General features: G+C 34.9%; 4 protein-coding genes across 6 annotated transcripts; 2 read left to right on the forward strand and 2 right to left on the reverse strand.

The window, feature by feature from the left end:
• Nucleotides 1-661: 661 nt before the first annotated feature.
• On the forward strand, nucleotides 662-2,515 carry LOC109241071 (pollen-specific leucine-rich repeat extensin-like protein 1). The gene is made up of 3 exons (XM_019407782.1): nucleotides 662-939; nucleotides 1,313-1,394; nucleotides 1,598-2,515. The coding sequence occupies exons 1-3, from the start codon at nucleotides 916-918 to the stop codon at nucleotides 2,308-2,310; spliced, it is 819 nt and encodes a 272-aa protein (XP_019263327.1). The 5' UTR covers nucleotides 662-915; the 3' UTR covers nucleotides 2,311-2,515.
• A 1,076-nt stretch (nucleotides 2,516-3,591) lies between these two features.
• Nucleotides 3,592-6,033, forward strand: LOC109241073 (pentatricopeptide repeat-containing protein At4g16390, chloroplastic). The gene has a single exon (XM_019407783.1). The coding sequence runs from the start codon at nucleotides 3,661-3,663 to the stop codon at nucleotides 5,725-5,727; it is 2,067 nt and encodes a 688-aa protein (XP_019263328.1). The 5' UTR covers nucleotides 3,592-3,660; the 3' UTR covers nucleotides 5,728-6,033.
• A 2,732-nt stretch (nucleotides 6,034-8,765) lies between these two features.
• LOC109241074 (microtubule-associated protein 70-5-like) lies at nucleotides 8,766-15,420 on the reverse strand. The gene is made up of 11 exons (XM_019407784.1): nucleotides 15,138-15,420; nucleotides 13,300-13,385; nucleotides 12,420-12,485; nucleotides 12,140-12,310; nucleotides 11,635-11,805; nucleotides 10,807-10,960; nucleotides 10,567-10,715; nucleotides 10,403-10,474; nucleotides 9,682-10,257; nucleotides 9,256-9,396; nucleotides 8,766-9,171 (listed from the first exon to the last, which is right to left on the reverse strand). Exons 1-10 carry the CDS (start codon nucleotides 15,211-15,213, stop codon nucleotides 9,286-9,288), a joined length of 1,632 nt encoding a protein of 543 aa, XP_019263329.1. The 5' UTR covers nucleotides 15,214-15,420; the 3' UTR covers nucleotides 8,766-9,171; nucleotides 9,256-9,285.
• A 3,897-nt stretch (nucleotides 15,421-19,317) lies between these two features.
• On the reverse strand, nucleotides 19,318-21,281 carry LOC109241075 (F-box/kelch-repeat protein At3g23880-like). 3 transcript variants are annotated; one of them, XM_019407785.1, is made up of 3 exons: nucleotides 21,048-21,255; nucleotides 20,866-20,912; nucleotides 19,318-20,566 (listed from the first exon to the last, which is right to left on the reverse strand). In XM_019407785.1, the coding sequence occupies exon 3, from the start codon at nucleotides 20,237-20,239 to the stop codon at nucleotides 19,439-19,441; it is 801 nt and encodes a 266-aa protein (XP_019263330.1). In that variant the 5' UTR covers nucleotides 20,240-20,566; nucleotides 20,866-20,912; nucleotides 21,048-21,255; the 3' UTR covers nucleotides 19,318-19,438. The 3 variants fall into 3 exon arrangements, with proteins under 3 accessions (XP_019263330.1, XP_019263331.1, XP_019263332.1); XM_019407787.1 differs by having other exon boundaries at nucleotides 19,621-20,566; nucleotides 21,048-21,281; XM_019407786.1 differs by lacking the exon at nucleotides 21,048-21,255 and having other exon boundaries at nucleotides 20,866-20,969.
• Nucleotides 21,282-25,752: the final 4,471 nt, after the last annotated feature.

Raw genomic sequence — 25,752 nt, forward strand, 5'->3', positions numbered from 1 at the left:
CAATTTGAGCTACTTGTAACATGTAGTGGTGGAAAAATAGATAAAAATAATAATAATTATCTATCCATATTATCCACTAAAATGAGTTGAATAATAGTTTTTTTTAAAAACAGATCAAATATGGATAAGAACCATATTATGATTATCCACTTAGAAAATGGATAGTCAATGAATAGCTAATGAGTTTAACGTTTACTTTATAAAGACTCAAATTGGGGTTTCCTCAAATTTGGAAAACTAGGAATTCTCCCAAAAGTGATCATATTCAAGAAATCATTGGTAATATGGATATCTATATTATTCACCGATTAATCCATTTTTTATGCGTATTAAATATGGATCGGTTCGAATAATTTATCCATTTTTTATTACTATCCACCCATATTTGACCCGACCCGACAATTTGCCACCCTAGTAACATGCATAGCTACTTACCATGTGATATGAACTTTATAAATACTAATGTTTGCATCCTCCATTAATGCATCAGCCCAACTAAATTAATTAAAGCTCTACTATCTCTACTCTCCATATTTTTAGTACATAAACTAACTAGTATTCACATTTAAATAAGTATTTGCTTGGTAACAAAGGGAAGGTGAGATGTGATTATCAAAGCCAGCACATGTAAATGGAGAGTATATAGTCAGCAATCTTAGGCCCCCCACCAAATTCTAATAGCTGCCAATTTTGATGATATCATGACTTTCAACTTCCATTTAGGACGTGTTCCTACTCTATTCCTTCTATTTTATTACTACCATTTTTTCTTCATAAGATATTTTTCTCCATCATCTTCCTTTCATACTATTAATTAAAACTATACTGTTTTCCTCCTCTCTTTTCTCCACTAATTCCTAGCTCAGCACAAAGAATTCAATTTTTTTGTAAGCTTAGATCAATCAAGAATCAATCATGGGTGGTGACAAAACTGAAAAGGTATGATCTTCCGCAGCTCTTTTTCCTTCTATATTTCCGTTGGTCAACAACCAACTAAAGTGCTCTACACCAAAGGCGGAGCTAGCTTATTAGGTTCGGGTTCGGCTGAATCCAGTCACTTTTACGTAAACACTATATTTATATTACAAAATTCATTAAATATGTGTAAATATTTAATTGCGAACTCAATAACTAAGACGAGCTATAAGTTTCGAGGCAAATTCAGAACTCATAAACTTTAAATCTTGACTCCGGCTCTGCTCAAAATACTTCTTCACTACTCGTACAAGAATTTCTTTTCAACAATAAACTAGCTTATTATTGCATAATATCGTTTAGTGAATTAATCTTTCTATAATTAATGGTTTAACAGACCACTGTAATGGTGCTCAAGGTTGATCTTCAGTGCTCCAGCTGCTATAAGAAGGTCAAAAAAATTCTCTGTAAATTCCCTCGTAAGTCTCTTTTACTTGAATTTTCTAAGTAAACTATAGTTATCCACTATTTTTCTTTATGTTTTCTTGAAATTCTATTTCAAAATAGATGGACAAAATCAATCATGGAATATTATGATGGAGAAAATATATATGATCCTATGGATATGAATTAATTTGATTTTCTTTCTATTTTTGTGATCTTAAAATTTTTCGGGCAAGAGAAATTAGAGACCAAGTGTATGATGAGAAGGCCAATACAGTCACAATCACTGTGGTATGTTGTGATCCTGAGAAAATTCGTGACAAATTGTGTAGCAAAGGATGTGGAGTAATTAAGAGCATTGAAATCAAAGACCCTCCAAAGCCGAAAGCTCCTGAAAAGCCCAAGGAGCCTGTGAAACCCAAAGAACCCGAGAAGCCCAAACAACCGGAGAAGCCTAAAGAGCCCGAAAAGCCTAAACAACCTGAGAAGCCTACGGTTGTCATCATTGAAAAGCCCAAAGAGCCAGAGAAGACTAAGGTACCGGAAAAGGCGAAAGAGCCCGAAAAGCCCAAAGAACCAGAAAAGCCGAAAGAAGTTGAAAAGCCAAAGTCGAAAGAGCCCGAAAAGCCCAAAGAAGCTCCTAAACCTAATCCAGTTGCTCCACCATCACAACCACCACCGCCGGCACCAGAGCCAATAATGGTAATGCCAATTCAAGAATACCCTCCGCCACCACCAGGATATTGTTGTGGACAATGTTACGAGGGTCATATCGGGGGCCCATGTTATCAATGGTACGGAAGACCGGTCCCTCCGGCCCCATGTTACGATAACTATGGGTATAACTATGGGCCTGGGCCTGGGCCGTATGGCTACGGAAGGGGCTGTTACGTAAGCAGATGTGACCAATACTTTAGTGAAGAAAATGCCACAGGATGCTCAATTATGTAATGTACCTTTTGATTGGGCTCCTCTTAATGTGGCTGTCTTTTTCCTTATAGATTGTCATAGATGAAAAACAATGTATAGATATATGTTCTTTTTTCCTTTTCTTTTGTAAAATAGAATAAAAGTTGTTTACCAGATTGCTGGTAAAGCTTTGATTAATAAATGTCAATTTTCAACATTACTAATGGCCTAATGTATCTATTATCTATTCCTTTGTTTCCACTTTATTTACATGAATGCATAGATATGGTTTCTAATATCTTCTGCAGTTTTTTTTCATAGCCATTTATATTTTCTCATAGGAAACAAAACATTATTTGACAAACTATGTACCTTTGTTGAGAAAACAAAATTTGTTCATCGTATTTTATTCCATTTTCCCCTTTAAGCCACAAAATTTCATTTTAATTATAGAAAGAATTATGTGGAGTACGTGAATGGTTTTCTAAGAAAAGTAGCACACCTTCTAACTTTTTTCTTCTATAGTTGTATTAGAAACAAAATTTATTTATTGACTATTTTTTCATTAGGCAGATAAAAAATTAAGATAATAAACATAGTTCACCTTAGTGGGGTCACATTTGATATGATGATTTCTCAAAATTCTCTGTAAATTCAATTGTAATCCTCTTAATGATGTATAATCACAAGGAAGCCGCTCAATGGGGATCATGGCTTACCAATTCATACATTGCTATATTAAAATAATTAAGTGTCAAGGTAATGAGTATCATGTTTTTGGAGCAAAAAAGATACTCCTTCTGTTTTAATTAAAATGACACACTTTTTTTATTAGTTAATTCTAAAAATAATGACACATTTCTATATTGAAAACAACGGAACTTACAATTTTTCATTTTACCCGCTTTACCCTTAGAAGCTTTATATCCACACAAATATCATGGCCCTACGAAACTTTTGTCCTTTGCTTTTAGGACCAAAGTTTCAAATTTTTTTTTGTCTTTTTCTTAAATTTTGTTTCAAGTCAAACTATATCATCTAAATTGAAAGAAAGTAATTAAGCCCACTTGTTCTAGAATTTGTGCAAGTCTTCCTTGAAGCATGAAAATGACATTTTATTAAACTTAAAACCTTTATAGTTACCATTTTGTAACTTGAGTCATGAAAGTGACAATTTGAATATCACTAAATTTAAATTCTAACTATAATACTTGTTTGAGCTCATTCGCTCTAACAATACATACTGTAAAAGTTTGAGGGGTAAAATTTATACAAACCTAAACCTTAAGGGAGCAATAAGTAATTCATCATTTTTATCAAATTCATCTCACCAGGAGTTGATAAGACGGCAAAGCTAGGCTTGTTCCTCCTCTTCTACAGCTCAAAGAAAAAATGGCGTCTACTCCAAGCTCTACACTATTATCTCCTCTCTACGAATCCAACACCTTCTGCAACTTCACTTCTCTCCAAAAACTCAGCTTTCCCCTCAACAACAAGCTTCTTCACTCAAAATCTGTTACCCTAACAACAACCCATGTCTCATTACAAGAACAATCCGACATTTCAAATCCCACTAATTCCCGAAAAACCGCATCTTCCTCAAAAAGTAGCTACATCTGGGTCAATCCCAAAAGCCCTAAAGCTTCTCAGTTGAGGCAAAAATCTTACGATTGCAGGTATGTTTCCCTAGTGAAAATGGCTGAGTCTTTGGATTCTTGTAACCCTGTAGAGGAAGATGTGATTAACGTTTTAGCTGATTTGGGTGATAAAGTAGTAGAGCAAGATGCTGTAGTGATTTTGAATAACATGTCTAATGCTGAAACTGCATTGTTAGTTTTGAAATACTTTCAACAAAGGTTGAAATTGAGTAAAGAGGTGATTATTTATAACGTGACATTGAAAGTTTTGAGGAAAAGTAAGGATTTGGACAGAGCAGAGAAGTTGTTTGATGAAATGCTTCAAAGAGGGGTGAAGCCTGATAATGTAACTTTCTCTACCATTATTAGTTGTGCTAGGCAGTGCAATTTGCCAGAAAAAGCTATTGAATGGTTTGAAAAGTTACCTTCTTTTGGGTGTGAACCCGATGATGTGACTTACTCTGTGATGATCGATTCATATGGTAAGGCTGGTAATGTAGATATGGCATTGAATTTGTATGATCGTGCGAGAACTGAGAAGTGGCGTATAGATGCTGTGACGTTTGCTACGCTGATTAGGATTTATGGGGCTGCTGGAAATTTTGATGGGTGCTTGAATGTGTACGAGGAAATGAAAGCGCTTGGTGTGAGGCCTAATATGGCTGTGTATAACAGTTTGTTGGATGCTATGGGAAGAGCTAAGAGGCCATGGCAGGCGAAGAACATCTATGCGGACATGCTAAGCAATGGGTTCCAACCAAGTTGGGGTACCTATGCTTCCCTCATTCGGGCCTATGGTAGGGCTCGTTATAGTGAAGATGCTCTTAAGATCTATAGAGAAATGAAGGAGAAGGGATTGGAGCTGAGTGTGGTGCTATATAATACTCTTCTGGCAATGTGTGCTGATGTGGGGCTTACAGATGAGGCTGTTAACATTTTTGAGGAGATGAAAGCCTCAGGGACTTGCCAACCTGACAGTTGGACGTACTCTTCTCTAATCACCATAAACTCTTGTAGTGGGAAGGTCTCAGAGGCGGAGGCCACATTGAACGATATGATGGAAGCAGGGTTTGATCCAAATATCTTTGTCCTGACCTCACTCATCCAGTGTTATGGAAAAGCAGGTCGGACAGATGATGTTGTAAGAACGTTTGATAGACTGTCAGATTTGGGATTATCTCCAGATGAGCGGTTTACTGGTTGTCTTCTTAATGTGTTGACGCAAACACCAAAGGAAGATCTTCATAAGCTGACTATCTGCCTTGAGAAGGCAAATCCGAAGCTTGGTTATGTGGTGAAACTCCTGGTGGATGAAGAGGCTGTTGAAGAAGGGATATTTAAGAAACATGCTGCTGAACTTTTGGATTGTGTAACTACTGATGTCCGGAAAGCTTACTGCAACTGTTTGATTGACATCTGCGTCAACCTTAATCAGTTGGAGAGAGCTTGTGAGTTGTTAGATATTGGGCTAACTCTCAACATCTATGCTGATATTCAATCTCGAACTGCAACTCAATGGTCTTTACAGTTGAAGAGCCTCTCTCTTGGGGCAGCTTTAACAGCATTACACATCTGGATGAATGACTTGAACAAAGCGCTTGAAAATGGGGAAGAGTTCCCATCACTGCTTGGAATCAACACAGGACATGGAAAACATAAATATTCTGAGAAAGGTCTGGCAGGAGTATTTGAGTCACACCTTAAGGAATTGAATGCTCCATTCCATGAGGCACCAGATAAGGCCGGGTGGTTTTTGACTACAAAAGTTGCAGCTACATCATGGTTGGAGTCTAGACGTGCTCAAGAGGTGGTTGCTGCTTAGCAATGGGTGGAGTCCACGATTATTTTGTCGCTCTTACTTTGATCAAGGATCTTAACCGGGCAGGTTCTTTGTTCTCTGGCCTTGATGATTCTTGTGCTACAGAGGTTTTGTACTCTTACGTCTGCAAGGTACCTTCCGTAGATTATTCATTGTTTAGGATAGCTCTTGTTTCTAGATGGGAGTTTTGAATTTTGAGTCCGTTAGCTTTCCTATAAGGATTCTAGTGTATCTCTTGCCATCAGCAATAGAAAAAGAATTGAGGAAAAATGAACGAGATATCATATTAATATTTGGCTTCTACCATAATATCTAATCATATCTTGTATAGGACAACATTAAACTAAACTGATGGAAAACTTGGAAGATGTTTTCTGTCATAAGTTACTGTTTTATTCATACAGGAGTATTTGGTACCAATTAACTGTTTTCATTTTACTGGAGTAAACATAACTAGCTCTTTGTATAAAAAAGCCGGAGCGGCAGATATCTTTTCTTAATATGACTGAGTTAAATTTGTTGACAAGGATGTCCATTGTCTAATACACAGATATCCATCCATGAGTTGTGATGACAATAACATTTTTCTTTGCTTTCCCAAAGGAACCTTTCTTGCATTTCGGTCAACTGAGAAGAGCCTTTAAAAGTAGAATCCTATTTTGCATCCTGGTTTCCTATAATATGCATTGTTTTTACGCATGCACATATTTCCTGAAGTTAATGTCAATAGTTCAATTACACAAGAAAATTTAGTATCAGAGATAAAAATGAGCATACTCGCTGTACATTGTACAACGGAGGGCACTGCTGATTAAATACTTGCAAACATTGGCACTTACCCAAGTGACTAACTTTGAGATTAGCATCAAGCTGTTCAGTTTTGCTGATAGCTTTATTTTTTTGGGGAAAGAAAGCTTGACCTGCATTTGATCCATCCATGGTTTGAGGCAGCATCAGATCTCCTGGTGAATATGAGAATATCCGTGTATCCTCTTTCCACCTCTATCCGATCTTCATCCTGCCACCCCTGTATTGTTATCCAATCTATCCTCCTCACCCCCGTCTTCCACTTTCTGAGCCTATCGCCTAATCTTTCTCCACAGCATGATCTGCCATTTCCGTTACATTTGTTGTTCATGCCTCCGTTTTTTAAATTTTCTCAAATCCTTCTCATTGTTGGTTAACCAATTCTCAGTTCTGATAAACCATGGCTCAATTGACCTCACTTTGCCTCATCTTGAGAAGATCATTTTGATGTCTTCAACATTGTTGAGGAATGGTTCGATATGCTCCTATCAGCTACCCAAGACGACAAGCACTGGGTCAAGAAAGTCAGAGCTAGTTATCCTCACCAAATGTGCACTTTGTGGAAATATTTGAAGGTCACTATGTGTATCTGGATGTTCAACTTCATTTGGTAATGGTATTTCGTTTTCCGTCTCACTGGCTATTTAGCTATGATGTTCGGGAGACGTCTCCATATATATGTTGTCGAAATGTAGTGAAACAACTATGACGATTTTGGCAGTGTTGAGAGATCACACATGATTAGTGGATTATTCAAGATTTTATTTTTGTATTTTCTTTTGCTTTTCAGTTTTAATCACCTAAAAACTTTCTGACTCTGAGTTGGAAAAGAGCTTGTTGGGGGTTTTCCTTGTGTAGTTTCTCTCCTCGATATAAATCTTTTTTAGTCTGAGGAACTGAAGTTTGATAAACAGAGGTTATAGCTAAGTTCATCGTTCTGTAAGTTTCCTCCTCTTCATCTTAGACTTTCTTCCTCGTCGGGAAGTTAACTTGGGCTTGAGCTCATGAACCTGGTCCAGCTTTTTTCCCCTTGTGTACATCTTTTCAATATAGACATTAGTGATCTGACTAATAATCTTATATAATTTGACTAGCCAAGTTTCTCTGCTAATAAAATAGTAAGTCATTTTTCATTTGATCTACTATGCAATTGATGTAATTTTCGTCAAACCAGCCGATTAAGTGACATCTGGATTCTGGAAAAATGTCATGTTCGTGTTTTTTGGGTGTCAGGATCTCTATTTTTACGGCATTAGGTAGGATGAAAATCGCTTGATTCAACTTGAACTATATGTATATTGTTCAAACGATAAAAGGAAGAATTCAGTCTCCTTCTTGATCTTATTGGCTCAACTCCCCAATCCCCCAGGGTGAGAGATGAACCTTAGAATGCAAGTATCAATAACATAGACACTATTTTCATTTTTCACCATCTTTTTTAGGTACCGACATTAAGGAGTTGACCATTTACAGGCCTATTGGATGCAATGTATAGTGAATGATGAACCCCTCTGACTTTCTGAAAGAATTAACAATTAATTGTTTATGAATTTCAACCTCCAACGGTGCCTTAAAATAGTCTTGTTGATTTAAATAATTGGAGTGTTTTGACTTCCATGTAATAGTTTAATCTTTCTTGTTGCTGCAAACTGTACAATGCTTTAACTTCGCATTTAGACGAAAAAGGCAGCTCTTGAATATGGCCTGCACGTTTCTTTGTCTAGGACGTGGTATTCATATTATAGCAGCTCTCTCTCTATATATATAGAGCTATTCTTTTGTCCTAATTTCCATGCAATTAACAATGGGAAACTGCATTAATATACTAGTATTATCTCCATCTCTCAAGAAAGAAAAAGCTCTGAGTTCTGAAGAAGAATATGAAGCCATTTGCTCTCAACATACTCAAAAGCTGAGATATGCAGATCTTTATTATCTCGTTTCGCAATTCTATTCCAATAATAGTGATAGTTGCAAGAGCCAGAAGGTCAAGATTGTATTGACACAAAAGCAGTTGGAAATCCTTGTGAATAATGTTAAAGATCTCCAATCTGGGAAAACTCGTGTTCGATCTTTCAGGGGAAGAAAAAGAAGTACGAAATGGAGACCATCTTTAGATACAATTCCAGAATTGTAGAATTATTACCATTTTGTATAGGTGTAAAACCAGCACCAATTTTCCCAATTTCTAACATTGTACATGCAAAAGAACATAAAATTTTGGGAGAGAGACCTCAAAAAGGGTGGCCATTTTTACTTGCCACCCCTGAGTTTAATTATCAGGGTTATAACATACAAATATTCATGTTCTCCTATTGTTATTTTACTTCTATTATAGCCCAAAAACATGCACTCCCTCTTTCTTGATTATAGCATTATTCATGAAAGGCTGATGAGAATGAAAGGTATGGAGCAAACCGAATTAACTTCCAGTATAGTTATAGAAAAGAGAAAATAGAAAAAGAATCACTCTCCAAAATGTGACTAAGTTAGTTCCTTACTTTACAAATTAATTGGAACTTTATTCCTGCAGCTACTCACTCAATAAGTATACTAAGAATCACACTGATGAACCAAGAAATCTGCTCTAGCTTTTTCTTTTTTGACGTATATATTCAAGAAGCCTTGACCCCAATGGAGCTGCAGAAAAACAGGAAGTAATATATTGGATCAGTGATTTGATCTCTGCATAGAAAGAGTAAAAAGAAGAGAGGAAATGGAAACCTTGTTAATGAGTTTCTGCTTCTTGTATTGTCATCTGACTTTGTTGATACTGAATCTCTCTTTTATAGCTGCTTCTCTCTTCATTTTCCTACATTCAACTTCTATGGCTTTGTTTAATGTCTCAATCTTCCTCATTAGTATCTGGAAACCCCATAAAGGAAAATTATAATTAGCAAAAAGGGTAGCTCGGTGCACTAAGCTCCCGCTATGCGTGGAGCCCGGGGAATGGCCGGACCACAAGGGTCTATTCTACGCTGTTTCCACGGCTTGAGCCCGTGACCTCCCGATCACATGGCAACAACTTTACCAGTTACGCCAAGGCTCCCAATTAGCAGTAAACAAAAATTGAAAGGAACAAAGATATACTTCTGTTAAGGATTTCATGGTGTAAAGGACAAGAAAATATTGTATATGGTAATACTTCACCTTGATTTCTTCATCTTTAGCATTCAAAGCAGACTCTTTTGTCTCACAATACTTCCTCAAACATAGTACCTCTTTCTGAAGCCTATCGTATAAAAATCCCGATACCATATCGTTATCATTGCTCTCGCTGCTTCCAGTGTTCTTATTATTCTCTATTTCTTCACCAGCCCTATTCTTGATTTTCTGTGTTTCTGTCATTTCCTTGCTATATATATGCCCATTAAAATTTTCTTTGAGTTCTGCATTTTCCTTTTCAGCACTATCAACAACCTTATTTCGAGAAGTCCAAAGGCTCTTCTTCAGGAAGCTCTCTCCAGAGGCTTCTTTGTTGAATTTCTTTGTTTCTATAGAAGCATAATCTCTTCTTTTCTCCAAACTTTGCTTCTCAGAAGTTTTATTGATCGTAGACGCCCTTGGTTGAGATGTTGACCTCTTTTTCAATCCAGCATTGCTTGACAAAATACTAAACAAATAGTTAGTCTTTCGAGTTTTTGGGGATCCATTAGGAATGACAGAGACACTGGCTGTTGGCTTTAGGCCATCTTCTAAAGTCTTGAGCCTCAATTTCAGCTTGTCCTATAGGCAAATATTTAAAAGATGAGAGGAAATACATAAGTATAATATCAAGAATACAAACAACAACGACCCAGTGTAATCCCACTAGTGGGGTCTAAGTATAATATCAAGAATCTGTGTTGTATATGTATGAACAAAAGCTCACCTTGATTTGTGCTTCAGCTTTAGCAGTTCTCTCTGATATGGTGAGTTTGTCTCTTAGTCGTTGCATCTCTGCCTACAATACAAATGTGCAAAATTACTTAAAGAAATCTTAGTAAGTAGTTAATTCTTATTTACTTGCAGTTATTAGTATACTGTTCTAGTGACCTGCAACAACCTTCTCTCTTCTAGCCACTGTTTTACAGGCATGACTTTGTCATTCTCATCTTTCCACTCGTTTGCCACGACACTTGCTACTCTGTTTGCTGAAATCTTGAGTCGTGCTAGTTCCCTTTCCAATGTCCTCTTCTCCTCCTACGAGTTCATGAAAAGCTCCAATCAGTCGATCAAGAGTATTAATTAAGTTCGGAGACTTTGGCTTGTTTCTAGGTGTGGTTTCTTTTTACTTGTATTCAGAGATTTGTCGTTGACAGTCGCGAATCTTGTTAGCAGCTGCGCCTCCAGCAAGAATTGCCTCCTCAAGCTCTTTAATAGTTTGAGTAAGCTTTTCAACTTCTAAAATCTTTTGACGATTCGACTTGTCAAGTATCTTGTGTTCCTCCTGTAAATGAGGAGAGTAATTCAAGTTAGGTTACTATCTACTAATCTTGATGGTACTGATATATTGTCTCTCTTTTCATCTTCTTGAGTCGAGGGACTTTCAGAAACAGCCTCTCTACTCTCCGGGGTAGGGGGAAGGTCTGCGTACACACTACTAGGAGTGGCAAACGGGCGGGTCGGGTCGGATATGGTTCTGGTCGAAAACGGGTAATGAAAAAACGGATCAATTATCCGACCCGATCCATATTTAATACGGATAAAAAACGGGTTAACCGGCGGATAATATGGGTTACCCATATTATCCATGACTTCTTGCATATGATCACTTTTGGGAGAATTCTTAGTCTCCCTAACTTGAGGAACCCCCAATTTGAGGCTTTACAAATGTAAAAGTTAGACCCATTGGTTACTTATTGGTTATCCATTTTCTAAATGGATAATATGGTTCTTATCCGTATTTGATCCGTTTTTAAAAAGTTCATTATCCAACCCATTTTTTAGTGGATAATATGGGTGGTTAACTATTTTCTTTTAACCACTTTGCCACCCCTACACACTACCCTCCCCAAACCCCACTTGTATGAACTCACTGGGTTGTTGTTGTTACTATCTACTAGTCTGCTAGTAAATAATATAGTATAGTAAGTTGTTATATTCTGGTTTTGTAACTCATGCCTGGCAGATTTCAATTTGTCTTCTCAGCTCAAAGTTCTGATTTTGAATCTCTTCAACTGTTAATGCTCTTTCAAGTGCACTTTTTAGTATCCTTTCTGCTTCAAGCAATGCTGCTTCTTTTGATTTAGTATGTCTTTCCAATGCCCTTATATTCTCCTGTAATGCTGCAATCTGAAGAAAAGAAAAACACAATAATAAAGTAATGGCAACACAAAACAGAACAAAAAAGAAACATGTGGAATGAAATTTTAGCGGACAGCCCGGTGCACAAAGCATCCCGCGTTCATGCAAGGTCCGGGGAAGGGTCGCACCCAAGGGAGTGTGATGTAGGCAGCCTACCCTGATGCAGACATCGGTGGCTGATTCCATGGCTCGAATCCATGACCTATATAGAGACAACTTGACCATTGCTCCAAGGTTTTAGCAGACAACTTGACCATTGCTCCAAGGTTTTAGCATTTCAATATATATATATATATATATATATATATATATATATACATACCTCATACTTATACATCTTAATCTCTGCTTCAAGAGGAGCAACAATGGACTCAATAGGAGGCGAGTCGTCGTCTTTCTGGTCTGCATATACTCTTCTAAGAGTTGCTTCAGCAGCATATTGTGCAGCTAGAGCTTCTTTCTTCTCATTACTGTGATTCTTGATATCAAGATTCTGCATTATTTGATGATCAGGACCAAAACAACTTAGGACCTTTTTTTAGTATATAAACTAAATGGTTGATTTCTGAGTCAAACTAAACAAAGAGATTAAAATGACAAACCTTTTGTTCAACAAGGTTTTCATTGATTTTCAGTTTTTCTTCTAGTCTTTGAACTTTACTCCCAAGCTGTAAAAATATTGGAATGGGATTATCAAGTAAATTATGGTAAACTCAAGGATAACAAGTAAATGTGCAGTTTTGTGAAGTTTCATATTTGTACAAGTCTTCATCCTCATATAACTTTATATCTGTAGAACTTCATATTTATAGTTGTCATATGCTAATCTTTAGGCAACTAATTAGATTGTACACCATATAAATCTGTCCCATAAAAAATGACCTAAGAAACAATATTCATCCCCTTGCTATGTCTGTTACTCATTTTTTGGCGTTTTCTGTAAGTAGGATGAGCAAGATTCTGATACTAAATCTAGCTAGATGACTTGAAATTTAAGAAAGTAGCTTCTATAAACTCTTAGGTATACTGACGTTCCGGTGAATTTAAACTTTTTATTTTACCCTTAAAAACGTATTTTTAGAGTAGCATAAATGTCATCGCATATATAAAACCATACGTTTTACAAGTCCTTCTTCTCTTAAACTCTGTGCACAGTCAAATTTCACCTAGTGACAAAGCCGAGAATTTTATTGAGAAATGTCAAAATATAAAGAAGTAAATAAGATTCAATATTTAGTACATATATATAAAAATAAATTTTTGACCTAACTACACAGTGTAATTTTTCGATAAAGTAGTGTCGGTTGACACCCCCTTAGCCTAGGGAGGCTCCACCCCTGATCCCACCATATAATTTGAAAGGGATAATATTTTATTTAATAGAGTAATGCAAAGCCAAGCAAAATTAGCAATTATCATTTGCCCACCAATAGAAAGAAAGTTGATACTAATTTTTTTGTCAAAATTGGTGAAGGTTAGTACCTCTTCAAGTGCCTTGTCTTTGAGGACATCTGTTGCTTTCAATGCCTTTATTTCACTTTGAGCTGCTCCCAGTTCTCTATTCTTCTCTAAAATTTTCACATAAAGATTAATTGAAAGTAATTCAATAAATTGGAATTTTGAATGTTTTTTTTAGTTTCCCACCCGGTGTCCGGTACCACATTGGGACTTGATTAAATTTGGATTCGTGCCGGAAAGTCCGACATTGAGGGGTTGCCTAACAAAGGCGATTCCATACCCAAAACTCAACCCGAAACCTCTGGTTAAAGATGAAGAATACTTACAACTCCAGAACAACTCTTGTGGGTGGAATTTTGTATGTTTCTAAATATAATGCATCACAAATGTTGTCTCTTTAAGCTACAAAAAGAACAGTTGCTAAAAATGAAAATACTTCAGCTGAAAACCAAGCTTTTCAGAGAGCCACTCAAATCAATTACATGAAAATGAAAGGTTACCTAAGACCACTATGTTGTCATGTTAGCCTATTGAAAAATCAAAGGACGTGATGTAGCGGATGAGGTTGCTCTTGCCTTAACCAGAGGTCTCGAGTTCGAGCTCTGAGTACGGTAAAATCTTTGGTAGGGAGCGTTACCCCCTGAATGGGGCCCTACCCGGCGCGAATCTGAATATAGTCAGATTCCAATGTAGGTACCGAACACCGAGTGAAAAAAAAACACAAAGACCCCCCGAATTTATTATCATTCCAATATTAACTGTAATATAAAGTGGAAATTAGAGGTGAAAAAGCTCCTCTTGCAACTAAATAAAAAAACATATATTCTTTGTCCAAGAATGTTTACAACAGACTATATTTTCCGTTACGTTATCTCACCGCACCGATTCCCATAAATATGCTGATTTTGTCCCGACTTGTCCAAGAAATAACCAAAGAGAAACTCATAGCTCTAACTATAGCTTTGCATATAAAATACCTCACCTCTTGAGCTTCTTTAAAGCATTTCCTTCCTCCCAAAATAAATATCACAATTTAGAAAATATTCTTAAATTATACTAAAAGAAATACTAGAAATCACATTTTTAAGAACTAAAAGTATTTCTATAACGTTTATAATAGTTTGCTAAAAATTAAAATAAGTATAGTTATACAATCAAACCTTAGTATAACAACATCGCAATATAACTACCCTTCACTATGAAAGCCAAGTTTCTTTGGAACCAATTTTTATGCTATGTTATAATATATGTTCTCTATAACAGTACTACGCTATAACAACCAGAAAAATTTGGAACAAACGAGGTCGTTATAGACACAGGCGGATGTAGTGTATTACCTACGAGTTCAACTGAACCCATAACTTTCGACGCGAAGTAAAAATTTGTATGTAAACTTCATTAAAATTGCAAAAATAGTAGATATAAACTCATAACTTTAAAAATATAATGGGTTCAATGTTAAAAACCTTAAGATTGAACTCATAGAATTTAAATCCTGAATCCGCTTCTGGTTATAGAGAGGTTTGACTATATTATTGAAACGATAATAGAGTAGTATATCCATACTCAAAAAAAACGAAGGAAAAAGAAACTCGCAGGTTTTCCTTTGTTTCATAAGAAGAGAGAAGAAGAAGGATAAGAGAAGGTCAAGACATGCACGTTGGTTGTAATTAACAAAACAATGAGATAAGTTTGTTCCTAACATTCTTAAGTAGAAACATAACCATTATACGATTAACACTCATCAAATTAAAGCAAGATTCAAGAAACGATTTGAACTTGTTGTAAAGGACACAAACTTTGACAATAATAAAAACAAGTTAAGAACTAAAAATAAGGGTTTTTGTGGTGAGGAAGAGAACCTTTGAGTTGGTTGTGCAAACTATTAAGTTCAAAGATAAGGGGATCAAGAAAATGTTCTTCATCAAATCCTGCCATTTTTTCTTGTTAACTTTTCTGTCTAATATAGCTTCTTGCTATTGCAAAGGAACACAAATTAAAGTAGTAAAGAAGAAGGCCAAAGAGAATATCAACAATTAAGTGGGACTAATACTTTGTATAAAATGTAGGAAAATGAGAAGAGTCCATTACTTATAAGGAAATTTGGCCGCAAAAAGTGGATTTAAGAAGAGGACTTCTTTTGCTATATATGAAGCAAACTCTAGTAAATATAACAAACATATAAGAGCCGGCTTAGCCATTCTCTAAATTCATACAATTTTTTTTTTTTTTTTTTAATTTTAACTCTGAGATATTCCAACGAATTTCTTCTCTTTTAACAACTCCGTCACCTTAAAAAAAATATCAATATGCTGGAAGCTCATATACATGTGCACCGATCTCCATTATATTATGCTGGAATTTTCCGTGTTGTAGCAAAATAGTGGCTATTTTTCTATGACTTTGCAAACTCTGACTATTTTTCAATGACCAGTCCGAAAACTGGCTAGCCCGTGCTATTTTAACATAGCTAGGTGACATTTTGTTAAATACTAGTCAAAGTAAAATGAGAAAGACAAATGGTAGCTAGAAAACAAAAAATAAGTTCTCCTACCCTTATATGGAGAATCTGCCTTGTGAAGCTTTTCTTAATCAGCAGAGAAGTAGTAGGTGACCAATTCTCATATAATAATAATAATAATAACAACAACAACACTAACAATAATGAACTAATGATAACGTGTCACGGGTGTGAGCCTTGATAATGTACACTTGTATGTATATGCGTTTCTTCTTTTAATGAATTTTACAGGATACGAATTGGTTATAAAAAGAAATACTAAGAATAATAAGAGTTGTGGGAGAGTGATCGTTTTTTCTTCTTTTTTATTTAAATTTGGGGTTGGATGGAGGTGGGGGTGGTTAGAAGAGAAAGATGTATAGCTAATTGGATTAGCCATGATAAACATAGGGATAGACTGTGATGTTTTCCTCACAAAAACTCCAAATAATGTTTGATGAAAGCACTTACTTAAGACTAAACCTTTGCTTGAGCGTTAAACACTCCTTAAAACATTGGTTTTTGGTAGCTTAATAACAAATCATTGGTAAAAACCCAAGAAAAAAATGAGATGTTGAAGTGGCTTAAAAGTATAAAGAATTTCAAAGTTTGAAGAATCAAAACTATTTATTGAAAGATTAACACCCTCGTCTTTGCTTTTAAGTATGAATAATCTAATCTAATTGTTGAAGATATAAAAAAGAAGAAAAGATAAGCTAGCTTGTGCTAGTTGGATGACACTTACCATATAATGTTGGCAATTTTCTATCTATACATTATGTTTTGGCAAGACGACAAAGGGAAGACTACTTTCTCCTACTTCCTTTCAATAAATTTTTTTTTTTTCTCATTTCGTGTTCAGTATTCGCTTCAGTAATCCACTAATTTGAATTTAATTACATTGGGAAATTTTACTTGGGGGTAAACCGTTCCCTATAAAAGGCGACTCCTATCAAAGTCGAACTCAAAATCTCTAATTAAGAATGAAAAAATACCTATTACTCTACCATAGCCTTTGGTGGTATAGGAAGAAAGGAAAAAAATAAAGTACAAGACAATTATAGATATATGGTGTCTAAATATTCAAAGCTTTTATTGATTGAAATGTTTAAATTAAAATAGCATTAAAATTAAATATTCAAAGGGGCCGTAATTGATTGACGATTTACATCTATTTGGTTTAATGGAACCCAGAATTATGTAAGAAAGTGACATCAGATGTGGTCACAAGCTAAAATGTGAAGGATTTTATAATAAATAAATCTTTGGATAATTTTGTTGAGTAGGTGAATTATGATAAGATAGTGGTTGTTATCTTTACTCGATACAATTTGTTCCATTTTCCTTTGGTTTTTCTATCAAATAAGGAATATGACTCCTTAATTTAATTTGTTGTTTCAGTTAGAATCTTGCATTTCAATCAAACACCATATATATAAGAAGAATTTAAGTTTATATATATATATATATATATATATATAGATATATAGAAGAAGAATTTAAGTTTTTATGCTTAATTAAATTATAATTTCATTCACATAACATATATATTACACTAAATTTTCAAGCTAAATGATAATTTTTTTTCCTATTCATTCTTTTAATTTCTTTTTGTCCCTCTAACAAAAGTGGAGTAAGAGGGGGTATTTCATGATAATAGTGCGCATTATTGAACCCTAAAATTTCCAATATGTTCAAAATTGTCTTGAAAATTAATGATTTTGTTGTTTGTTTAAATGTTACCGTGTCCTTTATCATTAAGTAATGGTGTTTTTGTTGATAATTAAGCTGGCTGAACATATGTAATAATGTTTAAAACGTCACACTTTCTGCAAGTAAAATTTTTGCCTAATAATTTATATTGAATAAAGTTTAGACTAACACAACAATAATTAAGGGCATCATTTTTGTAGTAGGTGTTGATGTATATGTGTGCGTTTAAATTCAGAAATCCGATCAGCACCAAACCACGAGGAAATTAAAGATTACAGTTTCAGAACTCTATAATAAATTAAATCCTTTTTATTTTTAATTTGATTTTCGCTCCATACCTTACGTAACTCTTTACTCCTTAATTAGTTCTTTCACCTATTAAATATAATATTTCCATGAGGAGGGAATAAACTCTCTAGTCTTTCACTTTTGGAAAAATCCTCAAATTCTTTGCTACTCTGCAATCCCTTCATGGATTACAGTTTAATAGAGCTATTAATTTTGTATTTCCATTCATTAATTATAATAAGGATGGAAATCAAATGCCATTCACGTATAATATTTATTTTGTTTTTCCATTACACATATCCCTTAAGGGAATTTGGTGCAAAAGCTGAAATCCGCCGAGAAATTTAAAAATAGCCAGATTTACAACTGGTCGTTCAAAAATAGCCCAGTTTCAAAAGTAATCGAAATTTAGTCACTTTTCATGTAAAGATAAATCTGAGCGAAAACACTGTTCAAAACCCGGAAAATACACCAGTATATTATACTGGAGTTCCAGCATATTATACTGGAGTTCCAGGATAAGTATGCTGGAACTCCAGCATAATATGATGGAGTTCCAGCATAAGTACACTAGAACTCCAGCATAATATACTGGATCCAGCAAGTATAATTGTCCAGTATAATATACTGGAGTTTGGAGCAACGGTGCTCCAGTCTCCAGTATATTATACTGGAGTCAGCAAAGTATACTGGTCCAGCATAATATGCTGGAGTTCATACACAGGTGCACCGAACTCCAGTATATTATGCTGGACCGGTCTCTGTTGCTGCAAAATAGTGGCTATTTTTCATTGACTTCGTAAACGTTGGCTATTTTTGAATGAGCAGTCCGAAAACTGACTATACCGTGCTATTTTTACCGTATAGTATGGTCAATGCGCAGAAAAGAAAAACCCATGTTCTTTAGCTTGTAAGAAAGCATGTCCAAATCACGAATTGGTATTGTTACTTGTTAGAAGAGATAAGAAGCGATTGCAAAAAACTTAAGAATATAAGTTACATTTGCTGAATGCAATTTATAGGAACAGTTGCACTTAACTACAGCTGAAAAGTAAAAAATGCATTACTCATAGCAGTTAGTTGGACAAGAAACAAATAGGTAAATAATGAGGTTTCAATCACTTCTTCTGTAGCAAAGAAATGGCTCATATCGCTTGTGAATACATGTCGAAAGCGAAAATGGAAAGCAATAGATAAACTTGTCAAAATAAGTTAGTACATGATTTCCAGCGACAACAAAAAAAAAAAAAAAAAACAGTATAATCCCACAAGTAGAATTTGGAGAGGGTATTGTACACGCATACATTACCCCTATCTCGAAGGCAGTGGCGGAGGCAGGATCTCAACGAAGGGGGTTCAAAAAAAGTTTTGTAGCTAGTGGGAATTGAGCCTGTGACCTTATGAAAATTTTGGACCCCCTTGACCACTAAACTACACTTTTGGGTTGTGTTAAGAGGGTTCAAAACTTAATATATACAGATAAAAATCAGATTCTGCCTTATATATACAATGTAATTTTTCGGCGAAGGGGGTTCACCCCCCCCTAAATCCGCCCCTGCTCGAAGGTAGAGAGGTTGTTTCCGATAGACCCTTGGCCCAAGGAAAGATGTTACATGATTTCCGCAAAAAATAAAAAGGTTCTCATTCATACATAAACAAATACTAAGTAAGTAATTTAGGAGAGATCAAGCTTTCTGTATACGCAAATCCTTCTTGATAGGTATCATAACGTTGAGGCGATAATCCAAATGGTCCTGTGGATGTCCTAAATACCGTACCATACTGTAGCGGACGTCCACAAGACAGTAAAACTTCACCATTCACAAACATGTATTTCGGTCGGATTGAAGAAAGACCAGTTTCTTTTATTGTAAGCAATTCAGTCCAAGATTCCTTGACACCATAATCTTTCATGACCCATAACTTAAAAGTACACCCCCCCTGATGAATATGAGTAGAATGAAAGCAAATCATTCCTCCCAATTCTGAAATGCCAAGCTGGTCGGTCCCGGAGTTGGATACATAGCACATTCGCTCTAGCACGGGAATCTCTCCGTACACCTCATTTGAAACAGTAAATGACACCACATAACAACCATAAGATGACCGAGTCATATATTGGTACGCACTAAGCCAATGGAATGCACCGTGTACAAATGCCAATGGATACATAACAGGGTCCCAAAGTGACGACATAACGATTCTCCCATCTGGATGCTTACCAATATTTCTCCAAGAACCACTTTTCAACTCAAGAATTTCATAGGGCATTATGGACTTATCGAGTACATTCCCATCAATCTTAAGGATCTTATAGTCATCACTAGTAACGTCATATCTGATTCCGTAAGTAGAACATCTATTCAAATACTCAGGACGGCGAAGTACTGTTGATTCTCGCGTGGAGGGGTTCCACAGCAAAAAGTGCTCATCAAATCCATCATAAACACCAAGAAAAAGCATCCCATCGTAACAACATTACATTCTGCAACCCGATGGTTTGAAGTTTAAAGGGCAATCAAGTTTTTGTTCATCCTCAACCAGTTGAGCCGACGATAAAGAACAACAAAAGGTATACATATCATGTTTATAAGGCGAATCTTGGCTAAGAAGAAGTTTTTGGGAATTTGGGTCATTCTTGGCATGACTGAGATGCTTCATCTTAAAGTAAGGATCGGATATTAATGTCTTCCAAAATTTTGAAACACATTTTAATTGAACAAGAGACTGCACGGGTAACCTGCTGAGAATGTTCATAAAAATTTCCTCTTCAAAGTGAATTTCCAGGGCCTAGATAGGAAAGGAAAAGTAATCAGATCTTTTTTTCAACTACACATAAATAAGACAATTTCAACCAAGAGTTCAGAAAAGATAAACCTGGAAATTTCTTAATTTCTTCAGTCTAGTATTTACTACTAACAAATAATAAAGAAGAAAATAGCTAGCCATATTATCTTCACTGAAAAACGTTATCTTTAATGTTTTTAAGCATAACCTGGAGAAATGTCTAATCAATCTAAGTCCAACCAATAACAAATTAAACCCAATTGTATGTAAGTAAGTAAAACCAGCTTGAAATCAGAAGTCACCTGATCAACATCCGTCTGCTCTGTATTATTATCCAACACGCTCTTCCCTGCAATTTCATGGTTGGTTAGCCCCAATTATATATAAACACAATACAGAGAGGCCCTCGGTGGACAGAGTTAGGTGCAGGTGCAATAAGAAAAAAAACACACACACACAGACACAGCAGAAGAAGAACAGATACCTTTGCAAATTGGATGGGGAAGCGGTGATTTCTCATTAAACTTTTGTCTTTTGCTAATAATTTGATTGAAAAGATTATCCTTTGATGTATTTGCAACAGATTTCTTCTTCTTATTCTGTTGACCTTCCGCCATTTGTACATTTGGAGCAAAACTATTTGCTAATTTTCCCTCATTGGGATTGGACTTCTTCTTCTTCTTTATTGAAAGATTCTGACTTTTAGTGTCGCTTAGATTTTGAATGCTAGGGTTTCTCTTTACGATCATAGGTTTGTTTATATTTCTGAATAAATTTTTTTTTCTCATTATGTGTTTAATAATCCCTCGTGAACTTATTTTCTTTTTAATAGTGTTAATTTTCGTTTTACATTTCAAGTTCAAAATTCTTTTATCTTTTCTTAGCTTCATGCCCAATTAAATATGTTCAAATAAAATAAAACATAGGAAATATTTGCTTTGAAATTCCACTAATTTGAGTTCCAGAAGCCTCAATTGGGGAGGTAACGCCTCTCTACAAAAGACGATTCTTTCCCGATCCCGAGATTTCTAGTAGAAAATGAAAAAATACGTACTATTCCACCACAATCTTTGATGGCAGAGGAAGAAAGGAAAAATTAAGAACAAGACAATATAGATATGTACTGTCCAAATATTTGAATGAAATATTTAAATTAAAATAGCAATAATATTCTAAATATTCAAAGAGGCCGTAATTGATTGACGAATATAATGTGATTACCTTAGTTAGTAAATCTATTTGGTTTAATGGAACCCAGAATTATGTAACAAAGTGACATCAGATGTGGTCACAAGCTAAATTGTGAAGGTTACTTTTAATTAATAAATCTTAATTATAATACGGATGGAAATCAAATGCCATTTCACGTATAATTTTTATTTTGTTTTTTCATTACACATGTCCTTTAAAGGACACTGGTGCAAAAGATGAAATTTGCCGTATAGTTTTTTATTCTTTTCCTTGACTTATAGGTTTGACCTAATAATGTGTCAACTTGATGGTCAATGCGTTGAAAAAAATAACCATTTACTTAGCATGCCCAAAACACGAATTGGGACAAAGTTTATTAATACTACTTGTTAGAAAAGAAAAGAAGTGGTTGCAAAATATTTAAAATAGTGAATGCAATTTTCTTTTTCTTTTTTTAAAACAAAAAACGAAGTAAGTCTTTTTTTTTTTTTAAGTTGCAAAACTTTCTTTCTTGGTTTTTGGTTAAAAAACAGTTTTTATAAGCTGCCAGACATTTTTGTTATTGGGCCTTTTAAACTTGGAGTTTTTAACCAAAATCCTATTTTAACATGAACATCCTTTAAGTTTTTCAAAATTGACAAAAATCATCCTTCAAGTTTTCCATCCTTTTGTAACGGAGATTTTTCTTTATAGTTTGGTGCATTCCAACAATTCAGTTCCTTTTGTTCTCTGACGATCTTGTGGGAAATTAAAAGAAATAGAAAAATGAATCAAATGCAGTGACAAAGAGAAAGCTCCGTTTGAAAAAGATGGAGAAGATAACTGGGATGATTTTGGTCAATTTTGGAAAATTTAAAGGGGACAAGGTAGATCTAAAATTACATGGAAAATTATCTTGAAAATCCTTAGAATCAATGCAAACGTAACTAAAGATAAGACACAATAAAAGAGAAAAATCTATATAGATGATATCTACTAGTTGGTTGGGGGGGGGGGGGGGATTTAGACTTGGTATAGAATTTATATTGCTAGTATTATTACTAGTTTCTTTTTACTTGCACTTTTATTTTATTTTGGTAATGATGAGAATATGAATTGAGCTAAATGAAAAGCATAAGTAATATTCATATGGCCGACCCCAGCTTGTTTGGAAATGAGGAATAGTTGTTCTTGTTATTGTTGTGAAACTTAAGAAATGCTTCATGTTAAGTAAAATATCAAAAGGATGACCGGCTCTATGGTGAAGCAAGTAAGGCACTTGCTTTAGGCCCCAAATTTGGGAGCCTCCATTTTTTAGCAATAATAAAATTATGATTTCTTTAAAAATAAAAATAAATAAGATATAGTACTTTTAGTAAAAAAGTAAAATTTTCATATAAAAAGAAAGACAATTTTATTAAATTTAAATTTTAATGTGAGAAGGATTATTATAGGATGTATGAATAGTTGTCAATTATTACACTCTCTTTTTTTCTAAGTCACAATCTTTCTTTCCCTTCTCGCATAAGATTGTCTACTTTCTCTTTAATTTCTTTCTTACTTTCTTTCTCCATGGATATAAAAGTTCAACAGTTCAAAAGCTTTACTGGAAAAAATTTGAGATCATTAGATGACGAGAACTTAAAAACATATTGTCTTAATTCGAATATTGATAGTTTAGACTTATTTTTTAAATTAAAAATATTTTAAAAAAATAGTACAAGTAGAAAATAATACTCTAATAGACACATTCACTCAAATAAAAAAACTTAATTCTTTTTCAAATGCATTTATTTCTTATAAAATAATATTAACAACTCATATAATAGTTGCCAAATAGAAATAAGTTCTTTAATATTAAAATTAATAAAAATCTTACCTAAAATCAATAATTCTCGAGAAAGATTAAATGAGTAAGCGATATTGTCATTTGAAAAAAATTATTAGAAGAAATCGAGAATAAGAAAATTATTTACAACATTATATCTCAAAAGGCAAGAAAAAAAATATTTTTTTGAAAAAATATTTTTTACGTTTTAAACTTAAGGCCACCAAATAACCACTAGAACGCTTGAGCCGCCCTCGGATGAAATGGGGCATTAACAAGGTTTATATCCTCCTCCTTCAAACGTATCTCTTCTAAGTGGCAATAAAATTGTGACTTTTTATCTTAAAAAATTTAAAAGAATATAAGGATGAAATGAAATTTTTGGAGAAACAATAGGGATGATATTGTTTAAAAACTCTTTAAAATTACAAGCTTACTCTTTATAAGGCAAAACGGCTAGCAATGTATCACTGCAACTATTAAAATGACGATATAATACCATTGCTCTTAAATACAAAGCACAATCATCGATGAAAGCTCTACCTTACAAAGCTCTAATTAGCGAATTTGGAATTAATATGCTGTTGCTTTTTTCATGTTCAACATGTCACATTCTTGCTAGAGGCTGACATTCATAGCATTAAGGATGGTGTGTTTTACGTTACATGTAAAACATGTAATGGTATGGTTACAGTTCAAGATTCGAAAAGCGTTAGGTGTCCTCTTCATTGGGCAAGATTATGTTACAATTAGGCATGTATAAAACATATTTGTGGTCTCTGATTTTTGTGGTTAGATTGGTTGTATTTTAAGTTCCCATTTTATTGATTGTAGATGCTCTTTGACTTTTAAAGTAGTTGATGCTAGCAAGAAAATAGTATTATTAATTACTTTTGACCAACAAGTTGGGAGAATCTTTAAGTATCCCGCTGAGGATGTTTTCCCTCGTATTCTGAGTCGCTACGCAGAAGCAGGAATCGACTAACTATTTTGTCTGTGTATAATGTGTTAATAGTAGGCTAAAGTTAGTTTACTTTTGTTGTAGCGTGTTGCTTAGTCTATTCTTCCAAGATTGGTTCCAATGTTGGGCAGCTTTGTTTTTCATGTTCAACTAATTCTGATTCCCAATGGAGATGATCTTACCCAATTTATACAGGTTGTTGAAGCCACGCCAAGTGACCAAGGTGGTTCACTTCCAATCCATCATGAAGTTGTAGCCGAATAATCTGAACCGCTAAAGAATTTACTTGCTTAAGCTCCACACAATGATGGTCTAGCTTTGGGTCAAGAAGGTGGAAATTCTTCCAACTCATCTTCGAACATGCCACAATTGAAAGTACAAGGGGGGGGGGGGGGTGAATTGTAAAAATTTAAACTTAATTGCTTATTAGTTGACTTATTTCTAGAGTAGTCGACTAGATGTGATAATTCAGCAGATATAGTAGAGGAAAGTAAATTGCAGAAAGTAATTGCAGGAATTAAAGACACCAGAATTTTATAGTGGTTCGGATTCAATGTGAATCCTAGTCCAGTCCCCTTGGGTTGCAAGGGAGTTCTCCTTAGTAAAAGTGTTTCTCCGAGTACAATTGTCGTGAGTTTTCACACAGTTTCTCTAGCACTCGTTTTTGATACAATGTCTCACCAGTGTTATGCTCTCTTTCTTTCCCTGACTTGTTACATAGCAGATCTAAGTGAACTACAATGCTTGTTTGCAGTAGAATAAAGAGAGTGATTTTGGTTCGATCAAAGTATATCGACTAGGGTTTATGATGGGGTATAAATACTTTGATGGATGGTAGAGGCTTGACAACCCAAGAGATTTGATCCTTGGAAAGAATTGATTCTTTCCAAGAATAAGGTAGTGAGACGTTGCTTCTCTTTGATTGCTTTCCTTCAGCAGAGATAAGAGTGAAGACTGCTCCTTGATTGTTGGTTCTTCCAAACTTAGTCGCGTACCAATCTCCTCATTTCTTTCAATCTCCCCTGATGCTGCCCTTGATTTGTGCCTTAACTTAAGGCTTATTTGATTCTCTTCAACTCAGCTAATCATTGCTCTTTGCTGATTGACTTGTTGATTGGATTCCGTCCAGATTCGCGAGTCCTTTCCTTAGTTGTCCAGATTCGCTGATTGTATGGTAATCTCTGTTAATTGATTTCTTCCCTTATACATCATGAATTACTCCAGCAGTCT

The sequence above is a fragment of the Nicotiana attenuata genome, unplaced genomic scaffold, assembly GCF_001879085.1.
Source record: "Nicotiana attenuata strain UT unplaced genomic scaffold, NIATTr2, whole genome shotgun sequence".
NCBI classification, from domain to species: Eukaryota; Viridiplantae; Streptophyta; class Magnoliopsida; order Solanales; family Solanaceae; genus Nicotiana; species Nicotiana attenuata.

Excerpts from the sequence above, each read along its gene's own strand:
- LOC109241071 (XM_019407782.1), top strand. The coding sequence starts at position 916 with ATGGGTGGTGACAAAACTGAAAAG. Across the intron at positions 940-1,312 it reads GTGGTGACAAAACTGAAAAG|ACCACTGTAATGGTGCTCAA; the intron begins GTATGATCTTCC and ends ATGGTTTAACAG. Across the intron at positions 1,395-1,597 it reads AATTCTCTGTAAATTCCCTC|AAATTAGAGACCAAGTGTAT; the intron begins GTAAGTCTCTTT and ends TTCGGGCAAGAG.
- LOC109241073 (XM_019407783.1), top strand. The coding sequence starts at position 3,661 with ATGGCGTCTACTCCAAGCTCTACACTATTATCTCCTCTCTACGAATCC.
- LOC109241074 (XM_019407784.1), bottom strand. The coding sequence starts at position 15,213 with ATGGCAGGATTTGATGAAGAACATTTTCTTGATCCCCTTATCTTTGAA. Across the intron at positions 11,806-12,139 it reads TTAAGATGTATAAGTATGAG|ATTGCAGCATTACAGGAGAA; the intron begins GTATGTATATAT and ends TCTTTTCTTCAG. Across the intron at positions 9,397-9,681 it reads CTAAAGATGAAGAAATCAAG|ATACTAATGAGGAAGATTGA; the intron begins GTGAAGTATTAC and ends TGGGGTTTCCAG.
- LOC109241075 (XM_019407785.1), bottom strand. The coding sequence starts at position 20,239 with ATGCTTTTTCTTGGTGTTTATGATGGATTTGATGAGCACTTTTTGCTG.